Source organism: Limulus polyphemus, unplaced genomic scaffold, assembly GCF_000517525.1.
Source record: "Limulus polyphemus unplaced genomic scaffold, Limulus_polyphemus-2.1.2 Scaffold1498, whole genome shotgun sequence".
Classification (NCBI taxonomy): domain Eukaryota; kingdom Metazoa; phylum Arthropoda; class Merostomata; order Xiphosura; family Limulidae; genus Limulus; species Limulus polyphemus.
Window position 1 is genome coordinate 161,165 of NW_013667108.1, and position 27,426 is coordinate 188,590.

Consider the following 27,426-nt stretch of genomic DNA (forward strand, 5'->3'; position numbering starts at 1 on the left):
GAAGAAAGTAAACCTACAGACATCGGTCTTATTCAACAAAATCTGCCTACAAGAAAATCTGTCACCAAAGTACACCAAAATTCTTTTATAGGAAATACTTTTATCTTGAATACTTACATATGATTGAAGGCAAGAAAAGGTCATCGTTATTACATATAATTTTTTTCTCGGTTTTTAAAGTAGATACCTGTCTCGCCAGACATAACCTAGTGGTACTATTCTGAGCTGTGAGTTAGAAGGCCCAAGATTCAAACCATGAACCATATGTTGCTGAACACTACATTTTTAAGTTGTGGGGATAATATAACTGTGATAGTCATTCCCACTATTCACTTAAGTGTTACTGCTCAAATTTAGAATGGTCATACCTGAACCTTATTGGTCTCTGATCTGGCTATTTTGTATATACCTTGTATAAGGTGATGTTGAGGTTGAAAATACCAAATATACATGTTAGTTTTAATATTGAAACAAATACTAAAAGCCTTTTCTTGTTGAGTGGTTCTCATGCTGTCAATTACAATGTGAGTTCAGGTTCTGAATATCCTTAACATAATGAATAACATGCACCAACTTACCCAGAGTTCTCCATTCTACTGCCTTTCATATAACTTATTGCAAATGCATAAGGATAACAAATATAAACTGATTTTCAGTGATAAGTCATATTTTATTTTTAATAGTCATGCTGTTAACTTCACCCACTATGAATTCTGAAGTCAATGTTAGCTCCAATGCAAATGCTTCTATCAATGTTGAAAATCGTATAACTTTCTGGAGGCCTCTAGCATGCAGGGTGAAATTGTGTCTGCATTTTCAGCCTTATTGATCAACATATTCAAACAGTTAATGCTGAATTGTTTGTCCTGCCTTTTTTTATGATAATAAACAAGACTAATATTTTGCTCATGCCTATTAAGAGCATGATTTGTCAGCTAGTTATAATTGCAAAGAATCTTCTGCTAGTCTCTTTTCTCTAGTGTACATTATGTTTTAACTTTTGAACCAATTTCTTTTATGACTGTGGTCACAAATTTCACGAATCTTTATTTCTTCTTTGGGTCATTGCTGTTGCTTTTAGATAGCAAAATATTAGCTTTCACATTCCTTGCATTTTTCATGTGGGTGGCTATCAATGAAGTAATTTTCCACTATTTTTCTTACTTTTGAAGTTCTTAACCCTCAAATTGGTTATTGATGGAATCTAATACTTTGACCTATCATCAGTTTTGTTCTCTGCATGCAGTGATTTGTCTCATTTTGAGACTATTTCTTCACTAAAAGTATAAGCAGTTTTGATACTTCGTTTTCTCCAGATTTCTTTAGGCAGGATTAATTTTCTACCTTGCAGTATTTCTTCCCTGCAGATATTATTGAAGTAGTTTCTATTACCATGTGGCTTTTATGTTTTTTTGACACCTTAGCCCATCAGACTTTGTTACAGTTACTCATCTCCCACCAACATTTCATCTGACATCCTAAGAACATTCATGCATCATTTTGTCTTTGCAGGAATTTTACTTAAACTAGTTGGAATTCAGGGGTTGATTAGAGTTTACTAGCATTTGAACTTTTTCTGGTTGTTGTTGTTTCTCTTCTCCTTCAACATCTGCTTCTACTTTGTAATGGATTTATTATTATATATTCATTTTGATATCAACGTTTGTTTAGATTAAGGTTATACTCAGAAATATGTATAGATTATAGTGTTAAATATGTATTGCAAAACTCCTGCCTATTCTCCAAAGTTGTAGAAGATTCTCGTGAGAATAAATCAACAATGTATTTATGTATGTAAATGCTTAAATTTGTATTGTTAAGGTAATCTGAATTTTCTAGAAAGCCTCCACACACCTATAAATATAACCAACATGACGCACCAAAGAGAGAGTATCTATTATTAGTTTGCTGTAATCAGTGTGCTATAAACTTTGGAAGCTATAACTGTGATTGTTCTAATGCTTATGACTTTCTGGTTGATTCCTCCATTTCACTATAGGTATTCTATCTTTAAGTATTTCACATGTAAGTCTATACCAAATATGAATTTTACATTTTCAGAATTAAAGTTATTTTTAAATAGGTAATTCATTTGAAATATAATCCTACTTACCTTCCCACAACTGAGAGGAATATACTATGTTATCAAGACTAAACAAATAAATCTGGCATATTGTTATAAAGCAGCGCTTATGTAAATACTTCTGATTGTGTAAAATAAGTCACTTCAAATTTGGGGGAGTGGAGAACTCTGAGTAACAATCTGAGGACAATCAGAATGAAGTAACATGATACTTGACAGCATGAGAGCAACCCAATAATGAAAGGCTTTTAGTGTTTCAGTGGTAAGTACCTCTTTGAAATTCCTTTTAAATCTAAGGATATAAAAGTGTGCCTAGAGTTGTAGGTCAGAACCTGGTAAATCTGATCTAAAATATTTGATAGCTTACCTTTGTAAATATTATCATCTATAACATGAATCAATCAAGGCTGTTATCTGCTGTTTCGTGTTTTATTTATTCTTGTTAAAAAGTAGACATCCTTTTTCTGACCTTGTGTGTGTGTGTGTTATCTTTAATCCTCAGTTTATATAAGATTTTAAGATACAAAACAGTACACTTTTTATCCCTATTTATTAAAGTTTTCATCCCTAGTCAACTTATTTTTTCCACAAATTACAGTAGTTCTTATCTTAATTCAATAGTCTTGCCACCCCTCATGGCCAACTTCTGTTTTCATTAGTACTTGCATAAATAAAATGTTTCTCTTTTTTGTCTGTTTACTGAATCTTGTCTTCAAACCTCTGTTTATTATTTTGATCAAGAATTGAGTTTTTCTTATTCTGAGTCTTGGAATACCATGAAGGCAATACCCTGAAATTAAAAATGTCGGACATATTTTTGTATCTTGAAGTTTCAAATTTAAAACATTGGAGATCTGTTGTTTTTTTCTTGTAAGGAATAGAAAAAGTTAAAATTGATTTATGAATTAAAGCTCTATTTGGTGAGTAAGGATGTTGTAAATTAAAACACTCTAATGTGGTAATTAACAGGTATAACGTATATTTTTTGTTTCTGTTTTACTCCAAGCATTGTAATTTTTTTGCAAAAACGTATCATCATTTCTTTAATTAACAGGCCAAACCTCTGATTCCAGAGGATGGATTAGTTCATGATTATTGCTTGGAGATTGGGGAAGTCACAAATTCTGTGGTAGACAGAGCTGTAAAAGATAATTCTGTAAATGGAAGTGAAGAAAGCAAACAAGTATTCTATAAATATATATATTTTTTTATTTATGTAGTGTTTTCACACAGATAGTTAAAGAATATGATGGTTTTGTAAAGGATGTTATATTAGATTTATATAGCTTTCTAATTTCAGTGCTGAAATTTATTTGTTCTTAAATGTGTTTTCATGTTAACCTGTTAAATGTTTACAGTATTTACCATGTTCTTAGCTAGAAGATTACCAGTTGTACATCACTCAGTTAACTAGGTTTAATTTATGAATGTTGATGTCATCGTGAACTCTCCTTACCACATAATATATTCTTCTAATTTTGCTCTTTTTTTTGTTCCTACTGTTAGAATGGTGGAAGGTTTTAGGATCAGATACAGCTTTCAAGCACTGGGGAGAACTTAAGGAAACCTTAACTAATTTGTACCCAGCAGTGTTAGATAACATAGAATTGGTTAAAGAACTCTTTAATAGGAAGCCAGTTGAAATATTTATTTGGAAAACTGTAAAAATGTATAAATTATGCAATCTTGAGGCTACAGAGAGAGAAACTTTGAAGTGTCTGATATCAGAATTACACATTTACTTACGGGAATACTTTGAATTCCACCTTGTTGTACCTATTGCTGTTGTACTAAAATTTACAAAACAATATGAGCATTGGCACAGAAATAAACAAGCTGTTAATAGAGAAGTGATTAACATAACTGAAGTTTGTAATAAACCTGTGAGTGCTATACTGGTAATCAAATAGGACACTTATCTATGCATTGTCCCAAGAAAGTAAAATATGTAAACAGGGAACAAAGAGATGAAGGATGGTGGTCAAGAAATGAGAACAGAGGATTAAGAAGGGGGTTTTGAATCCTGTAAAAGTAAAATCTTCTATTATTTAACTAAAACTAAAACTGATACAAATCTTCCTTATTGTAAAAGCTGTAACTTGTAATAAAATAATACTTAATCAGTTAGCAAGCTCAAAACAAGGCTATTAATCATGAGAAATGACTCAACAATTCAGTTAAAAACTTGGAGTAAAGGTAATATATGTCTTGCAGATGGAATGGCTAACAGTTGACTGCTAGAATTATTTGAAGTAAAACTAATGGTAACAAATTGTATCATAGACTAATGTTTTGTTGTTGTTAAAGGCTTGCATGTGTCTTGTCTCATTGGATTAGATTTTATTCAGCAAAATTAAGCTACCATTAACTTCTTCACAAATGTTCTTGAATTAAATGTGCCACCTGTTAGGCGTGATTCCAAGGCTGAAAAAGTACTGATCAAAGTACAGTGTTCACATTTAATGAGTAAAGACTGCAAACAATTAAAATAACTTACATTAAAATATGCAGATATTTTTAACAATAAGCCTGACCTCACAGATTTTTCTGAAATTAGTATTGTAACCATTAATAAAAAGCCAGTGTTTAGTGAACCTTATCACTATTCTACTATTCTCTCACTAAATTATGAGTGTTACATGATTAAGTGGATGCAATGCTCCATGATGGGTTAATTGAGCCCTCCAGTTCTTCTTGGGGTTTTCCAGTAGTTATTGTCATGAAGAAGATTAATAATTTTAGATTCTGTTTGGACTACAGAAAATTAAATCAAGTTTCAGAATCTGACCAATATCCATTGCCTCATATAAGTGATACTTAGAACACTTTGTCAGGAGTAATCTGTATCAGTACATTAGACTTATCAACTAGATATTGGCAAATACCTTTAAAAGTAAAGGATCAACATAAAACTGTGTTCATAACTGATAATAGACTTTATCAATTTAAAGTGATGCTTTTGGTCTGAAAAATGCATCTGCCACGAATAAAGCTTTAAAAAAAGCAACTGAATGTTCCAAAGCTCATATTAATGATATTATTGTGTTTTTGCTTACATTTGGTCAACATCTGAAAGACCTTGAGTTAGTTCATGATATATAGTTAGATTGCTGTTTACTGCTTGATATTGTTCTTGTTATTCAGAAGTGGTTTAATTTTGGAACATTGCATTATTCTTTTGTGAATTAGGTTTTTTTATTCATCTGGTTATTTTTTCTAATTTCTTTTATATTGATTGAAAGTAATTTTATTTAGATTTATGTTGTATTGTATATTAATATTTTTACCTAGTCCTGGCCAGGTACAGGTTTACTAATTGTTTTTATAAGTGACAACATTTGTATTTTAGTTGTTTGAAAGTTTTTTTTTTAATTTCTGTTGTTATATTTTAAATATTGTTTTTGTTTGACCCTGATTGTATCAGGGATCTTGTTTAGTCTGTTAAACTGTTTTATTATATAAACCTACCTTGTGTATAGTCTTTCTTGCTTGTCTCTCAATAGAAGTGTTCCACTGCTTGACTTTACAGTAGACATAAACAATTGAGTAAAAGAATAGAATAATTTATCAGTTATTTATATTTATGGAGTATGATTATTTTAATGTCTAATGGTATACCCAGGAATGTTTTTCATGTTTAACTTGGCCTGCCCACATTTGATTTATATTTTCGTAAGAAATGCAGCACCCAATGAAAGTTGCTGTTCATATGGGATAGCCTTTTTAAAGTTGCAAATTTCATTTTCTGTTTGTTCATTTCTATAATTTTTTTTTCAGGTTATGTGTAGATACCACCTAAATCTCTTTTTGTGCCATGTTCGCTGTTTTTTACTTATGATTCATGACTTCTTACTGCTTACATGATTCTATCTCTTGCTCACATTAATAGATTTGTTTCAATGTAATAGTGAACTTCAGTAAACTTTAGCAGAACAGTAATATTGTGACAGTTATAGACTTCTCTATGATTATTTTACCATTTCGTCTATAAATTGTAAAGAAAGACCATTATTATCATTGGGATCTTTCATGGGAATTTTTTTAGTCATTTTTGTGAAGCTGTTTGAGAGTATATTTGTGATTCGCTTATGATTCGCAACTGATTCAAAGATGTCAAATTGATCCCAGCAACTTTACTGCATTGATGACATCTAAATCAACAGCTTGAAGAGAATTATTTGTTGTTTAAAGTCTCTTTAGAAAAGTGCACCCCAGAAATTAGAATAGAAAAAAAGGAAATTTTGAACTTGTCCATCTTTCTCTGTAGACATTCTGCTCCAGTCTGAGTTCTAGGTTTTGTCCTAATACTACCTTTTTTACTTTATTTTGTGGGAACTCTTGAAACACTCATAACAGTTCAATCTGTCACAGATATATATCATGTAACAAAAAAATTATTATGGAAACCAAAATGTAAAAGTATTAGTTCTCATTCTAAAAGTTATTATCAGTTCAACTGTCATTTTAATCATTTTTTTTTATTGACCTAGGAGATAGTATCTGGGGTATTTATTTATGTACAAAATATGCTTATCGTTGTTAAAGTTTGAAGTAATATATGTAAATATTTTATGCTTTCATAGAATTCTCTTTAGTTGCACTTAGGACACAGTCAAATTTTATTATTTAATATTTTAATCTTTCTATATAGGTTTATTGGATTAAATGGAGAGATCGACTTCCACTCTTTTCAATGGCCAAAGGATCTAATCCTGGAGTAGTTATGGTTCCTACAGTTGATACTCTTCGCACTTCAACTATTATTGATATGCTGCTTAGAAACCACAAAATGGCAAGACCAAAATATAATCACATGATTTGTGAATCAGTAATGAGGATTTTCAAAAATAACGAAAGTATTAGAATGAAAATAGATTAAAATACTTACTTTTATGAATATTTCATACTTAATCATTATCTTATATTACAAAATGAATTATTTATTTGTCTAATAAATCTCTGTAGGACCACTTTATAATCATTTTACTGACTTCATGTGCATATTTGTTAAGTATATGCAACACAACATTTAAAACGTACACATAAGTTTATTAAAAGTCACGATGAATAAAAACATTTACTGTACATGTTTTAGCTCAGTAAAATGTGAAGCCATCATCAGGAGTAAAAATAAGTAGGAGTTAAATCACTTGTTTGAGTTGAATTATTTAGTAAGCTGAAACACGCAGATCCTTTTTTTTTAGTTTTAAGAAACTTGTGTGCACTTTTTAAACATTGTGTTGCTGACATTTAATTACTTTTAATGACCTTTTTTCAGGGATGGTGTAGTATAAAACAACAATATATATGAATTAGTGTATAATATTTCATTTCATAGAATTAATCACTATTTTGACATTAAGGTGATGAAGCAATAATGATGTTGTAACTTCAATTTACATGACAGATTTTGAAATCAAGAAATATTAATTTTGTATTTTAGGTACTTTGTGTTGGTCCCACAGGGACTGGAAAAACCCAGATTATTCAGGATAAGCTGACCAAACACATGCCTGATCATTTCATTTCAGACTTTATAACTTTCTCTGCTAGAACCAGTGCTAACAAGACCCAAGATCTTATAGATTCCAAGTTAGATAAACGGTAAGATGTTTATCTCCTTTAAAACCAGGGTGTTTTGAAGTTTCTGATATATTCACTTTGCAAGGGACAAATTAAGCAGTATTAATCGTATATCAAAGATATACTGAAATTAATAAGAAATTATTTCTTTGCCCTATGATATATCTTTGTTATTGTAATGACCAAAATAGTGATGAATTTCACCCGTCCATAACTAGTTTAGAATATATCTTTAGTCAGAATTGTTTTTATAAATTTTGGTGCAGGTGTTTTGTATGTTGTATGACATTTTTATAAACTGTACTAAGCCTTTTACTTGTCTAGAGCTTATATATGCGAATGGCTAGAGGCTCATATCATTTTAGCCTTGTGGCTGACCTCCCTAGGAACAGGTGGCACAAGTTCTGTGTAAATTGATATGGGTTAGTGGTTTTACTAACCTTAAAAATGCTATCTTGAATAGTTAGTGATTTATGCAGCTTTGGATTCTGGTATACTAAACTTCAAAATTTTGTTTGAACATGAGCAATAGATGAGATTTAGTCTTGTCTCTGTCCTGTACAAGCATTTCAAAGAATATTCTCAATTCCAGCAGCCAGTATAATCAACCTGTGAACAGTGAAGAGGAGGAAACTATGATTGAAATTAGACCTCGATCTGTGAATTCATCAAGGATTAGGAGAGGTACTCTCTTTAGACCCAAAATTTTTCTGGACAATGGTGAAAGCTATATCCATGTTCTTGCTTTATTCTCAGGACTGAAAGGTTGATGGTCAGCATGAGACATTCTGGCTGCTGTTACATGACCTATAATGGTTACTTCCTGTAGTCTAGAGTATGGGTTGGCAATAAAATGGTCATGATGGCATTGAGCTGCCTGAACATTCCAAGACATACAGGATTGGCCTCTATAGGACAAAAAAGCACTCATTAACAAGCCCATGTATCAGAAGCGCTGGTTTGAGTATCCTGTGGCCAAGTAGAAGGCAAGATGCATGCATTGGATGAAGTTCATTGTAAAATAGTGTAACAACATCAGGTGGAGCAGTTAGTGTCTTGCCACAATCAAGCAGATCTTGGAGTTAACCAGGAGCCTTCCAGTACCATGTTTTGCAGCTAAAGTGTCAGAGGGGAATGTTATGATGATGCCTATCCCTACACATCATGTCATTACAATCATGCATAATTATGTGTGTTCCATCATTCTGTTAAAGACTTTTCCCAGGGATGTCACATTCATCTCTAAATATGAGTACTCCTGGAAGCCATGTCTGGTGGCTGAGTTTAATACAGAATGATGACAATGTGTATCCTAATGCATTGCATTATTATTAAAGTGATTAGCAATTACCTTTGTCAAGTTGGCAAAATTTGACACTTGCATAATTAATTATGAGTGCAGGACGATGTGTTATACATCTAGCACATATAGCTCTTGAGAAGTTTTGCTCATATAACTAAAATTATAATCCCAGTCATAAACTATTTTATCTGATATTGTTAAGAATGTATACAGGATATGAGAAAATTGGTAATTGTTGACATTATCTAATTAAAAAACTAACTTTAAAATGTTTTTCAAGTAAAAATATTATATCCAAAAGATTAACTAGTACAATTTTTCTCCTCCCCTTCTAAAACAAAAGATATGGATGATATTTGAGTGCTTTTGTAACTGATTTGGGGCTTTTTTTATTTTAACCTTAGCAAATTCAGTGAATTAGATATTACTATTTGTGTAACCTAGGAGAAAAGGAGTATTTGGCCCACCTATTGGAAAAGACTTTATCTTCTTCATTGATGATTTGAACATGCCAGCATTAGAAATATATGGAGCTCAACCTCCAATAGAATTATTACGTCAGTGGATGGATTTTGGTGGCTGGTATGATAGGTCTGTTATTGGTAAGACAGATCTTTCTATGGTCAATGTATTTTATCATCTATATCTTAAATATGTGGATACTCTATTTTGTTTTAATACCTTGGTTATTTTCAGATACTTATTTTGCATGAATAGTTTTCTTTCAATATTTTTCATTTATATTATCAGATTTTGCTTAAATTAAATAATGCTATAAATTAAGAATAAATCTATAAATGTCAAATTAATGTCATAAGAAGGCATTCAAAAGTTTATAAATTCCATTCTTATTGATATTTAGGGATTATATTACTGATAAAATTTCAGACACTTTTTTTCCTATATATTTTAAGAAAATAATTTTTTCCATCAATACAGTAATATTTGTATATTAAATGGTACGTAGGATAGTTATATATAGTGCTAGCTCAAGTTCAAAAATTGAAGTGTATGAAATAAAAATTGCACACTTTTTCAAATTTTTTATTTGTTACTTATTTTTCTGTAAATTACAAAATTTTAAATAATTTTTTTAATCCAGAATTCAGAGTACAAAAATGATACAGAGTAGAAAAAAACATACAAAAAAATAAACATTATACTTTAGAAAATGGAACTTTACAGGCTTTTAACATGGCAAATCTTTTCCTTAATATGTCCATATTAATTTCTCTGGCCATTTCATTTTCTATAGATATTATTGCTGGCCATTTAATCTCTATTGTACCATTGTGGAATGCAACTAGTTTTTTTATCAACTTTAATCTTGAAAACAATCTTTTGCCACTTACCACATCAACAGACAATTTTATAAAATTCTTAGAGCAAAATTTTCTTTGATTTGGTTTTCACATATGTATGTAATAAGACCTTACCAGTGTTCAATGTGATATTTATTTATTCTCTGCACATAAACTTTCACCACAAATCTCCAGTTTCCCTTTGCTTGTTATTATTTTTTCTAAACTTTTACAATTTTTGCACCCCTAAAATTTTATAATGGGTTCTTTGAACCCTGCAAACCCACATTGAGCCAGTCCTGGTTATATGCACATATTCATTACATCAACATTGAGCTGTTTTTTTATCGAGTTGATATCAGGCTATTTTCATTGAATTGATCAATAAAAAGAATTATATGAAAGACCTAATACTATTTTTGATCCTGTTGCTTCACTTCATTTTTGTTTTGTTTTCAGGTGAATTTCACAACATTGTTGATGTCAACTTCATTTGTGCAATGGGGCTTCCAGGGGGTGGTAGAAACCCAGTTACCCCTCGGTTAACTCGACATTTCAACTTTATATCAATTACTGAGATGGAAAATGAAAGCTTGTCTCATATATTTACCACAGTTATGTCTTCTTGGATGGGTAAGATTGACTTAGACAATGATATTGTTAAGGTATTCACTTGATATTAATGACAATTACATGGGTACATGTATATTATTATTTCCACATATTAAAGCATTATATTAGAAGTTACCCTATTGAGGAAAATAATAATTTTCTGTCTCATAGTATGTAAACAGGAGCTTTCACACCATCTGTTTTTAAAAAGTAATGCATTTTGATATATAGTTTAGTAAGTATGCTATTAAATAAAACATTTTTTTATCTCATACTTGGCTTTAAATGTGTATCAAACTTATCTAGCTATAATTTAGACATAATAATGTTTTCAGAACCAAATCTCAAAATTCATCAGTATTGTAAACAGCTTGTTTACTCTACAATTGAAGTGTACAACACAGTTATCCAGACTCTTCTTCCAACACCTTTGAAATGTCACTACACATTTAATTTACGTGATATGTCTCGCATGTTCCAAGGTATTTTTATGGCTGATCCAATGAAAATAGAGGTGAGTCTATTTATGCCAAGAATTATAATTGTATATGAGGTTGCTACTTAAATCTGTCTATGACTCTGATCAACAAAACAAGTATATGTTGTGTCAAATATATGTCATAGTCATTTAGTTTTCATTGGGCTGGGCATGGTCTAGTGATTTGTGTGCCAGACTTTGAATCCAAGGGGCCTTGGTTTCCATCCGCTCTCTTCACTTTGGGGCCAAGTGTGAATTATAACCGTGGTGGTCAAATCCCTCTGTTCAATTAAAATAGCTCAAGAGCTGACAGTGACTAGCTGGATACCTTCCATGTAGTCTATCATTTAAATTAGGGATAGGTCAATAACAACAGCAGTTGAAATCATGGCAAACAATCAATATTTGTGTACAAAGTACTGCCAAAATGTGACAAATACGAGTGTATAAGGCTTTGTCATCAGTTTTGGTCTGCCTGCAAGATGTCTATGTATAAATGGCACTGATTTTCTGTCACCTGATGTGAAGGATAACATTCATCTGGAAACCATTCATCATACAGTATGGCAGCAACCTGGGCATTATGTCTGCACTCTTCATACAGTAGGACTATGTTAAACTGTTCTTCAGCTGAATACTGTACCATTATTTAAATGAATGATGGGATCTAATGTAGTGTATTTTATTTTATTGCTTTTTAACCTCTTGGACCCTTCATAGGTGCAATGGTCTGCTGATGCAAAAGTTTGACCTTGCACCTCAAACCTAAGTTTATGTAACAAGCTTTGCTGTGTTGAGAATTCGATCTTCTGCGGTACACTTCTGAATGCATGGAAGGGTTGCATTTATGCCTATAACTTGTTCTTGAGGAGCAGGTATAGTAATTTGTAGTTCATAATTTCCTTTTTGTTGTATACACCTTCATCTTTAACAAATTTGGTGTATGATGCATATTAACCCTTTCCAGACCAGTGAGTATCTTTCAGGTGTCCAGTGCACATCTGCATAGCAAATTTCAAAATTTAACTAAAATAGATAATTCTAACTCTGTTTCAACAAGTTTTTACACAAAATATTATATAATTGGTATCTGGTCATTTATTTAATGTAATTTCAAGAAAAATAAAAAAAAAGTCCAAACTTACATTTCTACACAGCTCTGATGGGCCTCACTTGTAAAAAGGCATTTTTTAAAGATTTTTTCTGCTCATTCCAAAGCATAAGTTTATATGTGCTAAGAGGCTATCATCTAATGAGAATACAATTCTCAGTTTTGTTTCTCACAATTTTCCTTTATTTTTTTTTCTCTGATTTTGTTAGAATGGCTTGTTGTTCCTACCTCTTTTATGACCTCACAATATGTGATCATAACAACTACTAATGTAGCTCTGCTTTTAAAATAGCTACAGGCAAACTTTAAATACCATTATATAGAGAACATTATATACTATTTACATCTAGAGGGAATAAAGTGGTGTGAGAAGTAATTTGTAGTTTTGTGGGAAAGTAACAATACCCCACTTATGCAGAGAAGTAACAATGAAATGTAGTGAGTATTTATTTAAATGTCACTCAAATTCTTATTTACCAAATATTATTGTTAAGTTTATTGTATTCAAACAACACATAAATAAATAATTATTTGAAAAGAAAGTAGATTTATTAGGTTTTGATTAAGCATATTGTTAGCAAACATATTGTCACCTAACCAGAGCTGACACCTGTCTCCAATAAATCTTTAACAGTTTTTTTGCCATGTTTTTCATGATTTATAAAAATTAACTTAAATCAATTTATTTCTGATTATTTGGTTAGTTGTTTTTTATATTACTGTTACATCTTAATTTTTCTCATTTTTCTTTTTTTTATTTAAAGAGTTGTCTTTTGCTTTATAAGGAGACTTATACAGTTGAAAATTGTGTAATTTCTAACTTTCTTATGCATTTATTCTTCTTCACCATTTTAGTTATATTTAATATATGTGCTATCTTTAGCATATGCTATTTTATCTTACACTTCACTTCTTAGCTAGTTTTCTAACAAATATTTTTTCATTAATCTTTCAAATTTGTGTTTTATGGTAGTGAGTAATATTTTTAAACAATTCTTTGTATTCTCATTTATGCTTCAAGGTGATGTGGATTCTTTAAAATTTTGAAAATTTCAGACACAGTCCCAGATCTTGCGGTTATGGTACCATGAAAGTTGTAGGATTTTCCAAGACCGATTGATTGATTCAGAAGACAAAAACTGGTTGGAAGATTTAATGAGAAATAAAATCACCACAGATTTTGGCATGAATGTTGATGATGTCATTCCAGATCATCCACTTTTGTTTGGAGATTTCATGTCTCAGAATGTTGAAAATAGGATGTACTCAGAAATAGATAATATTTCTAGGGTAAAAATTTTAAATCTTAATGTGCATAAAAACTGTATCAGTCTTTGATTAATTATTGGTTTAACTTGAAAGAATTAATGTTTATAACATTAGTACATATCATTAAGTTTTCACAATGACCTATATACATTTTAGGATACATATTGCACTAAATGCAAAACCATGAATGTGATACTTGTACTCTTTTTGATATATTTTGTAGGTTTATTTAAAATGTGTAAAATTTTGGAGGAATGAAAAATCACTGAACATGTATGTACTGAATTTGTTGAAATCACTTGCTATTTAACTTTGTGACAGTTATTGCTATAAGAATAATAATAACACGCTAACTTTCACTGTCATTCCTATACACCATTGTCACAGTTACCAGAAGATATAAATATGCCGTTTTAAATATGTATATGTATATGCATATACACACAGTTCCCACTCAATTGAAAAATATGGTGAATTCTTTATTCATCTTACAAAGTTGTGTCAAATTATGAATATTTTGCAAACATTTAAAAAAATGGATAAGACAGGGAAAATATTTTAAAGAAGTCAAGGATTGCTATTAAGTATATCGATAAACACACCTAAATCACATTCTCTAGGATTTTTGAGAACTATTCAAATTTCAGTGTGCTAACCTATGTAATTTTTAATTAAGTTGATGTTTGTTATTTCTAACAGAAAAATAAACCCACTCATCATCTACTTATACTTGCACAGAATAAACTGATTTTTTTTCATAAAAATGAGTGAAATACAGTTTTTTGTGAGCCTTGATATAAAATTAAATAACTAATGTTATTAAATACAAGGATATCTAGGAAAATTTCTCAGGAACTATTTTATGCTTGTAACATCATGTTAGTAGCTAATGCTGTGATAAAGTATGTTAGTTTTAAATTTTCTTATCTTACATTGTTTCGAAAGAAACAAATTCGATAAGTAAATTTAAATTCCTGACCATCTATACTTTACAGGTCTACTTTTCTATCTTTTAAGTTAAACATTCAGGAAATATTGTAAAATAAGAAATGTATTGTGAAGTTTTTATTTTACTTGTTGCATTTGTTTCAATTAATCTTTTCTTTTTTAGTTATTTATTTGCATCATTTTGTGTTTTAGTTGTCTAATATTAAACAATTTTCTTTCAAAAGTGACTTTAAATGATAATATTGCTTTTACTCCAGTCATGTATGTTAGAACAATTTACTTTTGTTTAACAAGCTCTGTTTACCACAATACAGCTCCAGCATGTAGTTGAAGAGTACCTGGATGAATATAATCAAACATCCAGTGCACCACTTCATCTGGTAATGTTTCAAGATGCTTTGTGTCATATTTGTCGTATTGCTCGTGTTCTCAGGCAACCTCGAGGCAATGCATTGTTGCTTGGTGTGGGAGGATCAGGACGACAGAGTTTGACAAAACTTGCAGCATACATGTATGTACTGATTACTGCTTTAGTAGTGATGAATATATATATTTATGTTTGCACTTTTTTCATTTCTCATTAAGAACAAATATTCTAGAAAAATCAATGTTTTTTTTCTTCTAGTAATATATCTATATCTCTGTACTATTTAAAAAGCTCCCCAGTGGCACAGTGGTATGTCTGCAGACTTACAACGCTAGAATCCGGGTTTCAATACCCGTGGTGGGCATAGCACAGATAGTCCATTGTGTAGCTTTGTGCTTAATTACAAACAAGCAAACTATTTAAAAACAATAAATTTTGAACAGTTTATGGAAAAAAGTTTCACACATTTGTATGTTTTTTTATCAACTTGAAAGTGAGTTTCTTTATATAAATCCTCACTTCTTACTAAACTAAATGTAGCTTGTTCCCTTATTGAAAACAACTGATTAATACTACCAGCACTTAAAGAAATTGCAGGACTTATGCTTAGACTCAAACTGATGAAAAAGTTTAATGTTTCTGATTGAATGGTTTTTCTGAAAATCAATAAGAGATCAAGGTTACAGAAAGAAATCCCCAAAGCACATGGATATATATATAATAGTTTTGTTTTAAATTTTGGAAAGAAAACTCACTGAAAACTGTGTATACTGAATTTCTTGACATCATTTGCTATTGAACTTTGTGACTGTAATAGTGCTGTAATAGAATAATAAGAATAATTTTAAGCACATTACTAATGCTCAAATTACTTATGACCAAAATGAAATTATTATAATTCCTTTTGGATAGTAAAACAGTTTTTTATTTTTACAGAGCTGATCATGATTGCTTCCAAATTGAGTTAAACAAAAACTATGGCACAAAAGAATGGCATGATGATTTAAAATCAGTGATTTTAAAAGCTGGAATTAATAACAAGACAGTTGTTTTCTTATTTTCAGATACACAGGTAATTCTTACAGTACACATAACAAATTATACCTAAGTTATTATTATTATTTTTATAAGCATTTATAATTTTTGTATCTTAATGAATTGAATTAATGTTAAAATTAGGTGTTAATGGCCTGGTTTCACATTTTGATAAAACAATTGGATTTGAGTTTTATGATTTAAAAATTTTTGAAATTTAATTTATTTGTTAGAAGTATTCATTACTTCTATTTTGAATGAAACAAATATTTTCAAAATTTTATATGTATAACTTATTTTCAATTAACATATAAAAGAACTGAATATTGTTGTGTGGATGAACTAATACCTTTTTAAATTAAGAACAGTTGCAACATGTTTCCATGTATAATATTTTTATCAAAATTATAGAGTTTTTTTCATAAACAAAGCACAAAGAGTTAAATTAGAGTTGTTTTCATCCCTGAAAAAATAATTTGATTTTTAAGAAAAGACAAGTCTTACGCATTGTTCTTATATAGAAGGCAGCACTTTGAATTTTAAAATTTTCATCCCCAACATGCAGATTAAGAATGAGTTATTCTTGGAAGACTTAAACAGCCTTTTGAATGCTGGTGATGTTCCAAATCTGTTGGGGTCTGAAGAAGAAGAGCAGATATTTTCTGCTGTTAAACGTGATGTATTAGATGCAAATTTACTCCTCACTAAAGCCAATCTATACTCTACATTCACCCAGAGAGTTTGCTTTAATCTACATATAGTTATTGCTATGAGGTATGAAAACAGTTAAAATATTTTGCTGTTTACAGGCTTTTATATGTAGAATTTCTCATTCAAACATAAGTGGGATTGTAACCCCAAGGCATCACCTGGCCAACCATTGGAGAACACTGCTGTCCATATTCATACACAAGTGCAGTTGTACAACCATATCTCACATAGACAGACCAGGTGTTATCTCACTTGAGCAAATAAGATGTTATCTAATGAAAATGACAAGTTACAAAGGCAGCTAGAACAAATGCAAATCAACAACTTTCTTGCCAAAATGTATTGCCACAACTCAGCCTTTTAACAATATAAAACTTAATAATTACATCAATAATTTCATATGGCAAGACCAACAAAGAAATCATATATCTGTATTATATAAAAAACCTTAATAAAACTGTAGTACCCACTGAAATTCCCTTTGTATCATCACACACACAGCCCAACCAAAATTTGACACAGTAGAAAAAGTTATAAAATACCATTTTAACTTACCACACAGTATCCTGATGCACAAATATAGTAGAAATGTTCTTCACAATGTAATATAATGTTACAAAAACAAACCCTGAATTTCACCTGAATACAAAATAAAAACCTTAACATAGATACAATACATAAAGAGCCCTTTAACAAAAGTACATAATACATAATGTTCACAATCAAAACATCCTTTACCACTGAATATAAACAAAACTCTTGAATAATAATATCAAAGACATGGTGAACATTACAATTAAAGCACGTTATAAACATCAATCATATTGTAAAATCAAAACTCAACTGAAACCCTTATTAATACAGTAAACACACACACACATATCAGTAAAATCCCTTGACAACAAAATTGATTAAAACATAGTAAACCATCTCAATAACTATACCTTAATAAAACATACAAAATAATCAGAATTTTCAATGAACCCTTTGAAATTAATTAAAATAATAATCTTGAAAGAAAAATCACAAGAAATATTTTTAAAACTGAAATTTCTTAAAAACTCAAAACCAAAACACATTAAAACAGTAACAACATTTTATAATAATTAGCAAATAAATGAAGAAGCAAAGAAAAATAAAAAATAAAATTCAGATACATACATATATATAAAATTCTTAAATATAGAAAAAATTAAATAAACATATACAAATATACACACCTACCTCAACGTATGTAGATCACAGACTGGCCATTGTGTTGTCTCAGTTGATCTCCTATGCCAGACTAAGGCTCTTCTTATTTGGGGCTAGCTTTTCTCACAGCTGTCAGACCTTCTCCTTCAGATGGAAAGATAGTGTATTTCATTGGCAATATTCCCTGTGAACAGGCCAGGTGTTATCTCAGTAGAATGGCAAAGATCAGAGTCGGTTAGAAAGAAAAGAAAACAACTCAATGATTATTTTGATCAGTGTATGTGAAAACTGCACATGCACAGAATAAATTAATGTCAAAACTTTTTATTAAGATAGGACGGTAGAAAATCCATGTTTACATACCACACCTCCCCCCTTCAGGTTTGTTCTCAATCTGATAATCAATCTTAAGTAAAATAAAATCTATACGTATGTGATATGCATGTATACCATGCATCTTCTGCCTTTTTGTTGTATTATAGACTTTTTCTAAATTTATCATTTATTCTATGTACATGTAGATTTCACATATTACATGTTCAAGAAAGTCAGTAATTTGATTTTGTTCTAACTTCCTTTGTTCTTTCCCATTTTTTACAGATAACACCTGGTTTGCCCATGGGAGGATAACTGCTGCAAAGTTGCATTTTATGCATGAATGTCGACAGCAGTGTCCTCCAATGGTAGGTCAAGTGATGTTCCAATTTTACAATCACTCCTTATGTTTAAAAGAGAACAATTGTTCATGTAGATGGTTTGCAGAGAAAGAAGTTAGATCTAGTAAAACTAACCATCTGTCATATCAAGCAAGTATGCAGTGTGTGTTTTTAAATAATAAAGATTGTTGATTGTATTTTTTGTACAATTGTGTTGTCCCAGTATTTCCTTCTCAGGAGCTCAATTACTAAGAGGACTTACTTCAAAATAATTATCTTGTTCCAATCTTTCATTATTCTGCAGACCTATTTTGTCACTCTAAGGGATTGGTTTGACCTTAATATACCAAAATAATATAAATACAATGTGCGTGGTAGACATATATGTATATATATATAGTTTTATCTATATAACATAAACAATTGGTTCCCATGTTTTAAGAAAGCTTTGAGATTTCATCCTTTTTTTTATCCTAAAAAAAAGTTTAACATCATTCTGAAGGCTAGAAGAGTTGAAAAGCAGAGTTTCATATTTTTGCAATCACATATTTAGTACAGTAACAAAAATACATCAAACCACTTAATTTGTTACACTGATATGAACTGCAAATGTTTATTTAAACAAACAACAGTGTATAATGTATACGTGAGATTTAGTCCAGAGATTTTATTTTAAACAGATAGCAACTGGTCTCCTTATAACTTGTATGACTTGTTTTCTGCATGTATTATCTAATTACAATATGTGTAGAAAAAAAAAGTGAAAAATAGTGGGTCATTGTTATGGTCAGTAGTCTATATTGTCACCTAGTCTAATGACTAATTAGCTACTAATATTCTGTTTTTGTTATTAGAAACTAATTACCAGTTAGTTTATATCATACATTTTGCCATCTTCATCAAAGTTCTGAAAAGAACTGTATGTGGTCAATACTAGAATTCAATCCTAGCTCTTATCATTATAAAGGCAGGTGTGCTATCCAATTGTCTGAGCTCCTATCCCCACTACAAATATTAGTCCATCTTTCCTCATAATTTGTTTTTTATTTTACCAACTGCACATAGCCCTTTAGGAGAGGTATTTCGATCAAGACTTCGGCAGTTTCCAGCTCTTGTCAATTGCTGTACAGTAGACTGGTTTACTGAATGGCCACCTTCTGCTTTACAGTCAGTAGCAGTTGCTTATTTGAATGACATTCCTGATCTTGATGCAAGTGAGGAAGTAATCAAAGAATTGGTAAGTTCCTTTACTAGCAACTACAATGTTAGTAATGTAGGAGGGTGTGCATTCATTATAATGTGTTTAGAAACTGTTTCTAATGTTTTTTATCTAAGCAGTTCTGCTTTCCTAATACATTATGTTCATATATAATACAATGTTTTCTAATGACAGGATTGTATTAAAATTATTTTGGACTCTCACCATGTTGTTAAAATCCATATCACCACATACAGTTGTGCTCTGTCTGATAGTTATGCATCTTGAAAGTACCCCTGCAGTGTATTTTCCATTACAAAAGGCTCTGTCGTAAGGGTAGATGTCCAAAGCATGCCTTCTATAATCCATCTAGTGCATGAGAATACTGGTTTCCCAGCACCCATTTTCAACAGTCCAATCACACAAAAATCCAAAGACACTGCATCTGGCAACTTGAGAGGTGGGTTTTTGTATGGAATAGCTTAAGTATATATTTCATTCTTCTGCTGCTTTAGATATGGTAGGGGTTGAGAGTATATTTGGTGGAAAGGACTTGTGTTACTTTTCCAAATGGAAATCCTTCTTGATTATGTTTTATACTATTTCCCAGAACATATGGATAGTTTTTGTCACTGACCTTTATGCTTTTGGATTAAAACTTGACAATACACTGCATCTTACTTACCACATCTGGGGTACAGCTTGTTGCAGGTCTCTTTCTGGATGGTTCTGGTTCCCCAAGTTAAGTTGATCCATAGTTGTTAGTTTTCCAATGCCATTAATTAATGCACTGGATATCATCCGTGGTAATTCTAAACCTCAAGCTGAATATATCTTTATGAATGCATAAATACTTTGCATTGGAAAGGACTGTTACATACTCTTCCAAAAACCAAAACATTTTGGGAGGTATCACATTACCTATATACAGTGCCAAACAATGTAAAAATGTAATTCTTGTACAAGTCATGTATCATAACTTTATGCTGGCTGTGGTTTTTAAGTAATTAGCTGATTTAAAATTATTTTAATATAACAAACTCAACACTGTATTTATGATATAATTGTGTTTTATCTTTGTTAAAAATGTTGCTATAATAACCAAAGGAATTAGTTTGAGTTGTGTGCTTCATATTTGATAGTTTTAATTTATATACTTAAGATTATTCTTATAAGTTATTGTATTATAGTGAATACTATCTAAAACCAACCTGTGAAAAGCTTTTGAGTAGAAAAGGTTAAGTTAAACGAATTGCTTTGTGCAAGCATAGTTTTGTAACTGTGCATTAATGGTATAAAAATTATGAATCTGATATTGAAAGTATTTTATCAACTTGTTTTATGGTATAAACTCCAGTAAGTTTAACTTATTTCTCTCTAGGTTTATATGTGTGAAGAGATCCATCAGTCTGTAGTTAGCTGTTCAAAAAGATACTTAGAAGAATTATCTCGCCACATCTATGTAACACCTACAAGTTTTCTAGAACTGCTGCATATTTTTCAAAGTTTATTTTCTAACAAAAAGAGAGATCTCATTCAAGCAAGAGACCACACAAAAACTGGATTAGATAAGGTAAGCTTATGTGAAAGGCATAAATTTGTAATTTGTTTATTTGTGTAGCTTGGTTCAAAGCCATGGGTGCAGGAGCTGGGGGTGCTGATGATGTAATAGAATCCCCTGGCTTGACTTACAGAGATTTTACAGGGGATGACTCTGACCCTAACAATTCTATCCATTTATCCCATGCCCAGTTTTTCCACCTTTGTCTTACTCTTACGACTCTCCTATGATACTTGTCCACCATACACCTCCTCTCTGAGGCACTCCACTGATATCCTGAGGGATTTGGGGGGATTCATTCTCCCTCATTATTTCTACATTGGTGTTATTATTCTCTCTGACTCTCTCCCTTCACACGTGGTTTCTTTGCTATTGGAATCTTTTAGGGAGGGATACTGACTTATCTCAGGTTTCTTTATCATCAACTTGTCTTTGGGACTTGCAGATGTCTCCTTTTCTACATGGTCCATTTTGGGGATATTCCTGAGAATTTGGATTCACCTGTCGAATCTGTAAGGCAACATTTGACCCTTTCATCTTTGGTTGCTCATTTGTCTCATTCTGAGCCCTTGCAATACTCTGTTGCTTTTCCATGCCCTGCACCTTCTCATCTTTTACCTATTCCTATCAATAAGGGTTCCAACAATCATTGTGTTTTTCAACATAGGTTTCATCAGCTCCAGCAGTGCCGGTGACTATCCTGTGGATTCACATCCAGTAAGGACTTGTTTGGCTGATTTTATTACCCTATGGCGGGAATCCTCTGTTGATCCGTGAGTTATCCAGGTTTTGTCCAAAGGATTTTTCCCTCAATTCCTTTCTCCTCCTCATTGTCTCCAGTACCCATATCCTTTCCGTTACTTTGGGATCCTAATACCAGTCGACATCTGTGTAAGGCGGTACGGTCTCTTCTATTACAGAGAGCTGTTGAGCCTCTCAGCTATTATTTCCCAGCATTTTACTCAGGTTGTTTGTGGTGCCCAAGCAAACTAGGGTCTAGCATCCTGTGATCCGATTTACCATGGAGTCCTTTCTCCCACTAAGGTGGATCTTTTGTCTAGGACTGTGGATGACCAAGGTAGATGTCTTGAATACTTATTTCTCATCAATCAAGATGCTATCTTTGGTTGTCTGCCAAGGGGTCGTGTATCAGTTTTGCATCTTGCCCTTCTGGCTTGCTTTGGTTACATCTGTCCTTTATTGGGTGGTCAAAGCATTTGTCTGATTTGTGCATGCTTGGGGATTGTGCTTACATCACTACATGGATGACTGGCTTCTGTTATCGCATACTGAACTGGTTCATAACACACTCATCTGCTTCTTACAGAAACAGCTTGAGTTGGTTGGATTATGAAGTTGGAGAATTTGTTCTTGTTACCAACCCAATATCTTATCCACTTGGGTGTTTTTTAACACCCACCTCAGTCTCTCGCGAGGTTCTATCGTAGATGGGATGTGGCTGCTATGGAAACACTTATCCCCTTGGGTTGAGTACATATGAGGTCTCGTCAGTGGACTCTGCAAGACCAATGGGATTTTGCTCAGGATCTCTTGGATTCTCCCATTACCCTTTCCTTATCGATGATCTGTGTTGATAGTTGAGCAACACCCACATGTCATCAGATGTTTCGCCTCCTCCACCTCGTCCAGATGTTCATCTTTTCACAGATGCTTTCCTCTGTGTTTCAGGAGCATGGTTCAATCAACAAGAAGGTTCCGGACAATTGTCTACAACCAAGAAGTCTTACCATCTCAACATTTTGGAGCTTCTGGCAGTACAACAGGATTTAGATCACTTTCTTCCTCTTGTAAGGAATCAACTTGTCAGGATCCATTCTGGCAATTTTACAGTGGTGGCTTATATCAATCACTAAGGGGGCACCCATTCTTGTTCCTTTTGAGGTCGAACCATGGATCTACTTTTTTGGGCCCACATGCTTGGGATACATTTCCTTGTATGTCATGTTCCAGGTGCTTCCGACCTCGTGGCAGATCATCTTTCTAGACCAGATAACATTTATACCATAGAGTGGTCTCTCAATCATCAGGTTTTCCAGTGGCTATGCTCCCAGTGGAGTACTCCTCAGTTGGATGTATTTGTCACCTCTAGACCAAGTTACCTCTTTTTTGGTCTCCGGTTCCTCATCCACACACTCTAGCTGTTGATGCACTCAGCCAGGATTGGCCCAAATGATACCTTCATGTTTATCTTCTCATCCGATTTCTTCCCCAGGCGACTTAGATCCTCCATACCACTCTGTGTTAGGTCCTTCTGATTGCTTCTTACTGACCAACACAACCATGGTTTCCTCATCTACTTTGACTCCAAACTGCCTTTTCCTCTCATTCCATCCTTTCTATGTCAAACTTGGTAACTAGTAATTCATCCCACCCTTCATACCCTCCATCTTCACACCTGGCATTTATCAGGTACTTGGCAAGGAAATATGCATTGTCTTGGCGGGTCACTTTCATTTTAGCATGGTTCCATTCACCCTTCCTCAAGGGCGGTCTATAAACATGATTGGAACATCTTCCACTGTTGGTCTTCTGAGTCGGAGTTTTTCCCTTTCTTGACCCACTGTTCCTCTTATTACAGATTTCTTCATTTGGCTGTTTGATTGTAGGACTTCAGCCTCATCCATTGCTGGTTATTGAGCAGCCTTATCCCACAATTTAAATTTTTCCTGGTATCGCTTAGTGTGTACCTCATCTACACTCTCCCTTTTGTTATATTCCTTCTGGATTCATAGACCTCCTTGTTGAGCTGTCCTTCCAGATTGGGATGTCAATGTGATTCTTCACTGCCATACTCTACCTCCATTTGAACCTTTGTCTTCCTGTCTTTGTTTCACTTGTATCTTATGACTTATTTCCTATTCCTGTTAGCCAATGGGCATCACCAGTCTTATGTATTTGCCATCGATGTTTCACACAGTCTGTACCATTTCACCTATGTTCTCTTTTATCCAGCTAGATCTTTCCTCCTTTGGCAGCTGTAAGAGAAATTATTCCTTCTTGCCAATTTCACTTCCTTCTATCTTCCACTTTTATTCCTGGTCTGATCCAGATGGACTTCTTGTTCCCTACGTGCTCTTCTTTATTACATTGCTTGCATGGCTTCCTTCTGTTGGTCTTGTTCCCATCTTTTCATTCCCTGGCTACATTCCTCCATTTGTGACTTCTCCTTCCACTCTTACCAATTGGGTTCAGCTTTTGATTCAGTTGGCTTATTCATCCTTGTCTCCTTCTTTCCGAACTCAGTTCCAGGTGTTGTCGTATCAGATCAGGCACCTTACCTTTTTCCTGGCATCTCACTTCCATCATCCATTGGAGGAAATTCTACAGTCAGACATGAGGACTATACCTCATACGTCCCTCTCCAACAATCTTCACTGGGTAGCTCTTTACTCCTCATCAGGGTACTGTTTTCCATCTGTCGTCATCCTTCAAATTTCAGGGAAGCTGTGACTGGGTAAGTTATCTTTTTTTATATACATTTCTTTCGTGGCATGTCCCCTTTTTTCATTAAGGATACCACTTTGTGGTGAGCATTGCCTGTCCTGGTATACTTAATATTTTTCAAATCTGCACTGTATGGCCATGATGAAATCTTGAAATACAACATACTCATGGCTAATAATGCACACTGTTGAAAATGGGTGTTCCAACAGATCACTAGTAGGTTTTTCCCTTGTGATATATTTGATTCATTAATATGCCTGTTCTGAACCAAACTAACCCATGGGCAGAGGGGTATACCTGCCCACCCCTACTGTTTCTTTGATTGAATAAATCAGGGGCAGTCTACATTTCAAAATAAGGTTTTTGTGATCACCTGTTGCACTTTTTCTGGTTTTGGTATTCCTATAGACTCTCCACCACGTTTTATCCCCCTTTTTCCTACTAGTGGAGTATGTGGGAGACCTTGCCACTTTCCAGTTCTGAGCCACTGGGGTAGAGATCATACAATAATAATCAAACACTAAAACATTCATTCAGTAGAGACTAGAGTGGTGTTTTGCAGGTGTAGATGGCGTGTCGTCCTCCAACTGTGTGCTCTGTCTCTATACAGTGAACTCCAATGGTTGATGTTGTGCACAGCTTCTGTATGATTCTATCCAGAGGATATGGTTGCATATAATTGATTGAGGTGATCCCCTTCCGTGGGATCTGGAAGTTTTCTATGTGCTCCAATTCTGTATGGTCCTATCCGAGGGGATGATGTTGCACATGTCTACTAATAAATAACTCCACTTCTGTGTGGTGGTTTCTGGAGGTTAATGTTGCATGCAGCTTTTGTGCAGTTCTATCCAGAACGTGAAGTTGCTTATACTTTATTGATGCAATCCACTTCTGTGTGGTAGAACATGGAGGTTGCTATGGCACTCCAACCTTTCTGCAATCCTATCTGGAGGATGATGTTGCTTTGAAGTTGATCTGTCACATTGCAGTTCACCCCTCGTTTGGAGTCCCTCATCCTACCATCACATGGATGTCAGTTCCCAGTAACTGGTTTTGGATTTAGAGCAGGACCAATTAACATTATTCCTCATACATGTGTTGCTTGTGTTTCTTCTTCCTCACTCAATTTGTCTCATGATCACTAACTCTATGGGATAGTTATACTTTTCAATGAAGGCCATTCACTTCCATGCAGTGGGACCCAGGGGGTGGTGTTACGCTCCAACTTCTGTGCAGTTCTATCCGGAGGATAATGTTGCATGAAGTGACAGTATTCCCTCTTGCACTCCACCTCAAGGGGTTTCAGAGCCTGAGAATTATGTTGTGCAGTGGAGTGCCAGTCTGATTGTGTTTAAGTTTAATGTGATCTGCCACATGGGCTCAGCTCTTACTGCTATCTTCAGATGTCAGATTGCCATTTTGTATATCAGTTTGCACAGTATATAATTCTGTTCTGCTGAACTTGAGGTGAAGATAGTGTGGACCCTCCTCCTACCATGTATTGGAGATTATATTTCTTATAATGACAGTTTTTTGACTGGAGTTGATTTGCTGCATATGGTCCGTCATGCCCTAGCCACTCTACACCTTGGAGCACATCCATTTTAGCTTTCCCCCACATTACTGTCTGTAGATGTTTCTTCTATGGTCTTTTTTTTATTGGATTGTGATTATGATATACTATGGTTTAGCTTCCATTCCAACCATTGTTCTCTTCTTTTTTGGTTGTGCTCCTCCCTTTTTCCACCCATGTATATGTCACCTCTTTCCACACTGGGTACAGAGTATACCCGGTACACAAGTAGTGTGGTCTCCCATGTATGATCCTCTACTACAGAGAACACAATTCTGGGGTGTTCTTTGGATGCTTTTGGAGGATGCTTATTTCTATCCCATGCATCAGTCCCTCCATTTATTTAATTTTAATTATTTAATATGTGAGGACAGGTAATGTACCTTATTGGAGGTTGTAATTTTCCTATACTGAAAATGTATTTCTGATAGGTAATTACTTCTTCTCTCACTTTCCACCCTTCATCCCCACTGAAAACCAGTGCGTCTTTTTCTGCCTAAACTCAAAGTGATAGTTTGGAAGAATCAAATAGTGAGAGTTACGTGTGTTAGGAGGATGTGTCGCATTCCTATTGGTGGAGGATTGTTGCATGATGACTTACATGGGAGATGCAGTTGAATCATGATGATCGCAGAAAACATGGGAGAGCAAGACTTGTGGCATGCGAAAAAAAAATTACGTGTAGAGGGCAGCACTGAGCAAGAACAGCTATATATGTTATCAGAAGTAAGTACCTATCAGAAATACAGTTTCAGTATAGAATAATTATAACATTAAGTGGGTTTGAATGATGCTTTAAAAGGTATATTTTTTAATAGTTTAGATATAGTTTAGTATTATTATTCAGATAGGGAGGAATTATAATTTTAAATTCTTCTCGTACATTTTTTTAAATATATTTTGAGATGGATTTTTATATCTAATAATTTTGGATGTAATCTGAAGATAAGTTCTATTTTACTGGTTTTCTAAGGTCTG

The 27,426-nt window shown here is 33.1% G+C and overlaps 1 protein-coding gene across 1 annotated transcript in view; it reads left to right on the forward strand.

The window, feature by feature from the left end:
• The window catches only part of LOC106463845 (dynein heavy chain 1, axonemal-like), a 233,622-nt gene that overhangs the window by 136,926 nt on the left and 69,270 nt on the right, over positions 1-27,426 (forward strand). The window contains 12 exon segments of the mRNA XM_022391464.1: positions 3,138-3,266; positions 6,735-6,875; positions 7,527-7,687; positions 9,414-9,571; positions 10,730-10,903; positions 11,218-11,396; positions 13,528-13,761; positions 15,003-15,199; positions 15,992-16,127; positions 16,656-16,864; positions 19,717-19,888; positions 21,231-21,422. Coding sequence (XP_022247172.1) covers positions 3,138-3,266; positions 6,735-6,875; positions 7,527-7,687; positions 9,414-9,571; positions 10,730-10,903; positions 11,218-11,396; positions 13,528-13,761; positions 15,003-15,199; positions 15,992-16,127; positions 16,656-16,864; positions 19,717-19,888; positions 21,231-21,422 — 2,082 coding nt within the window.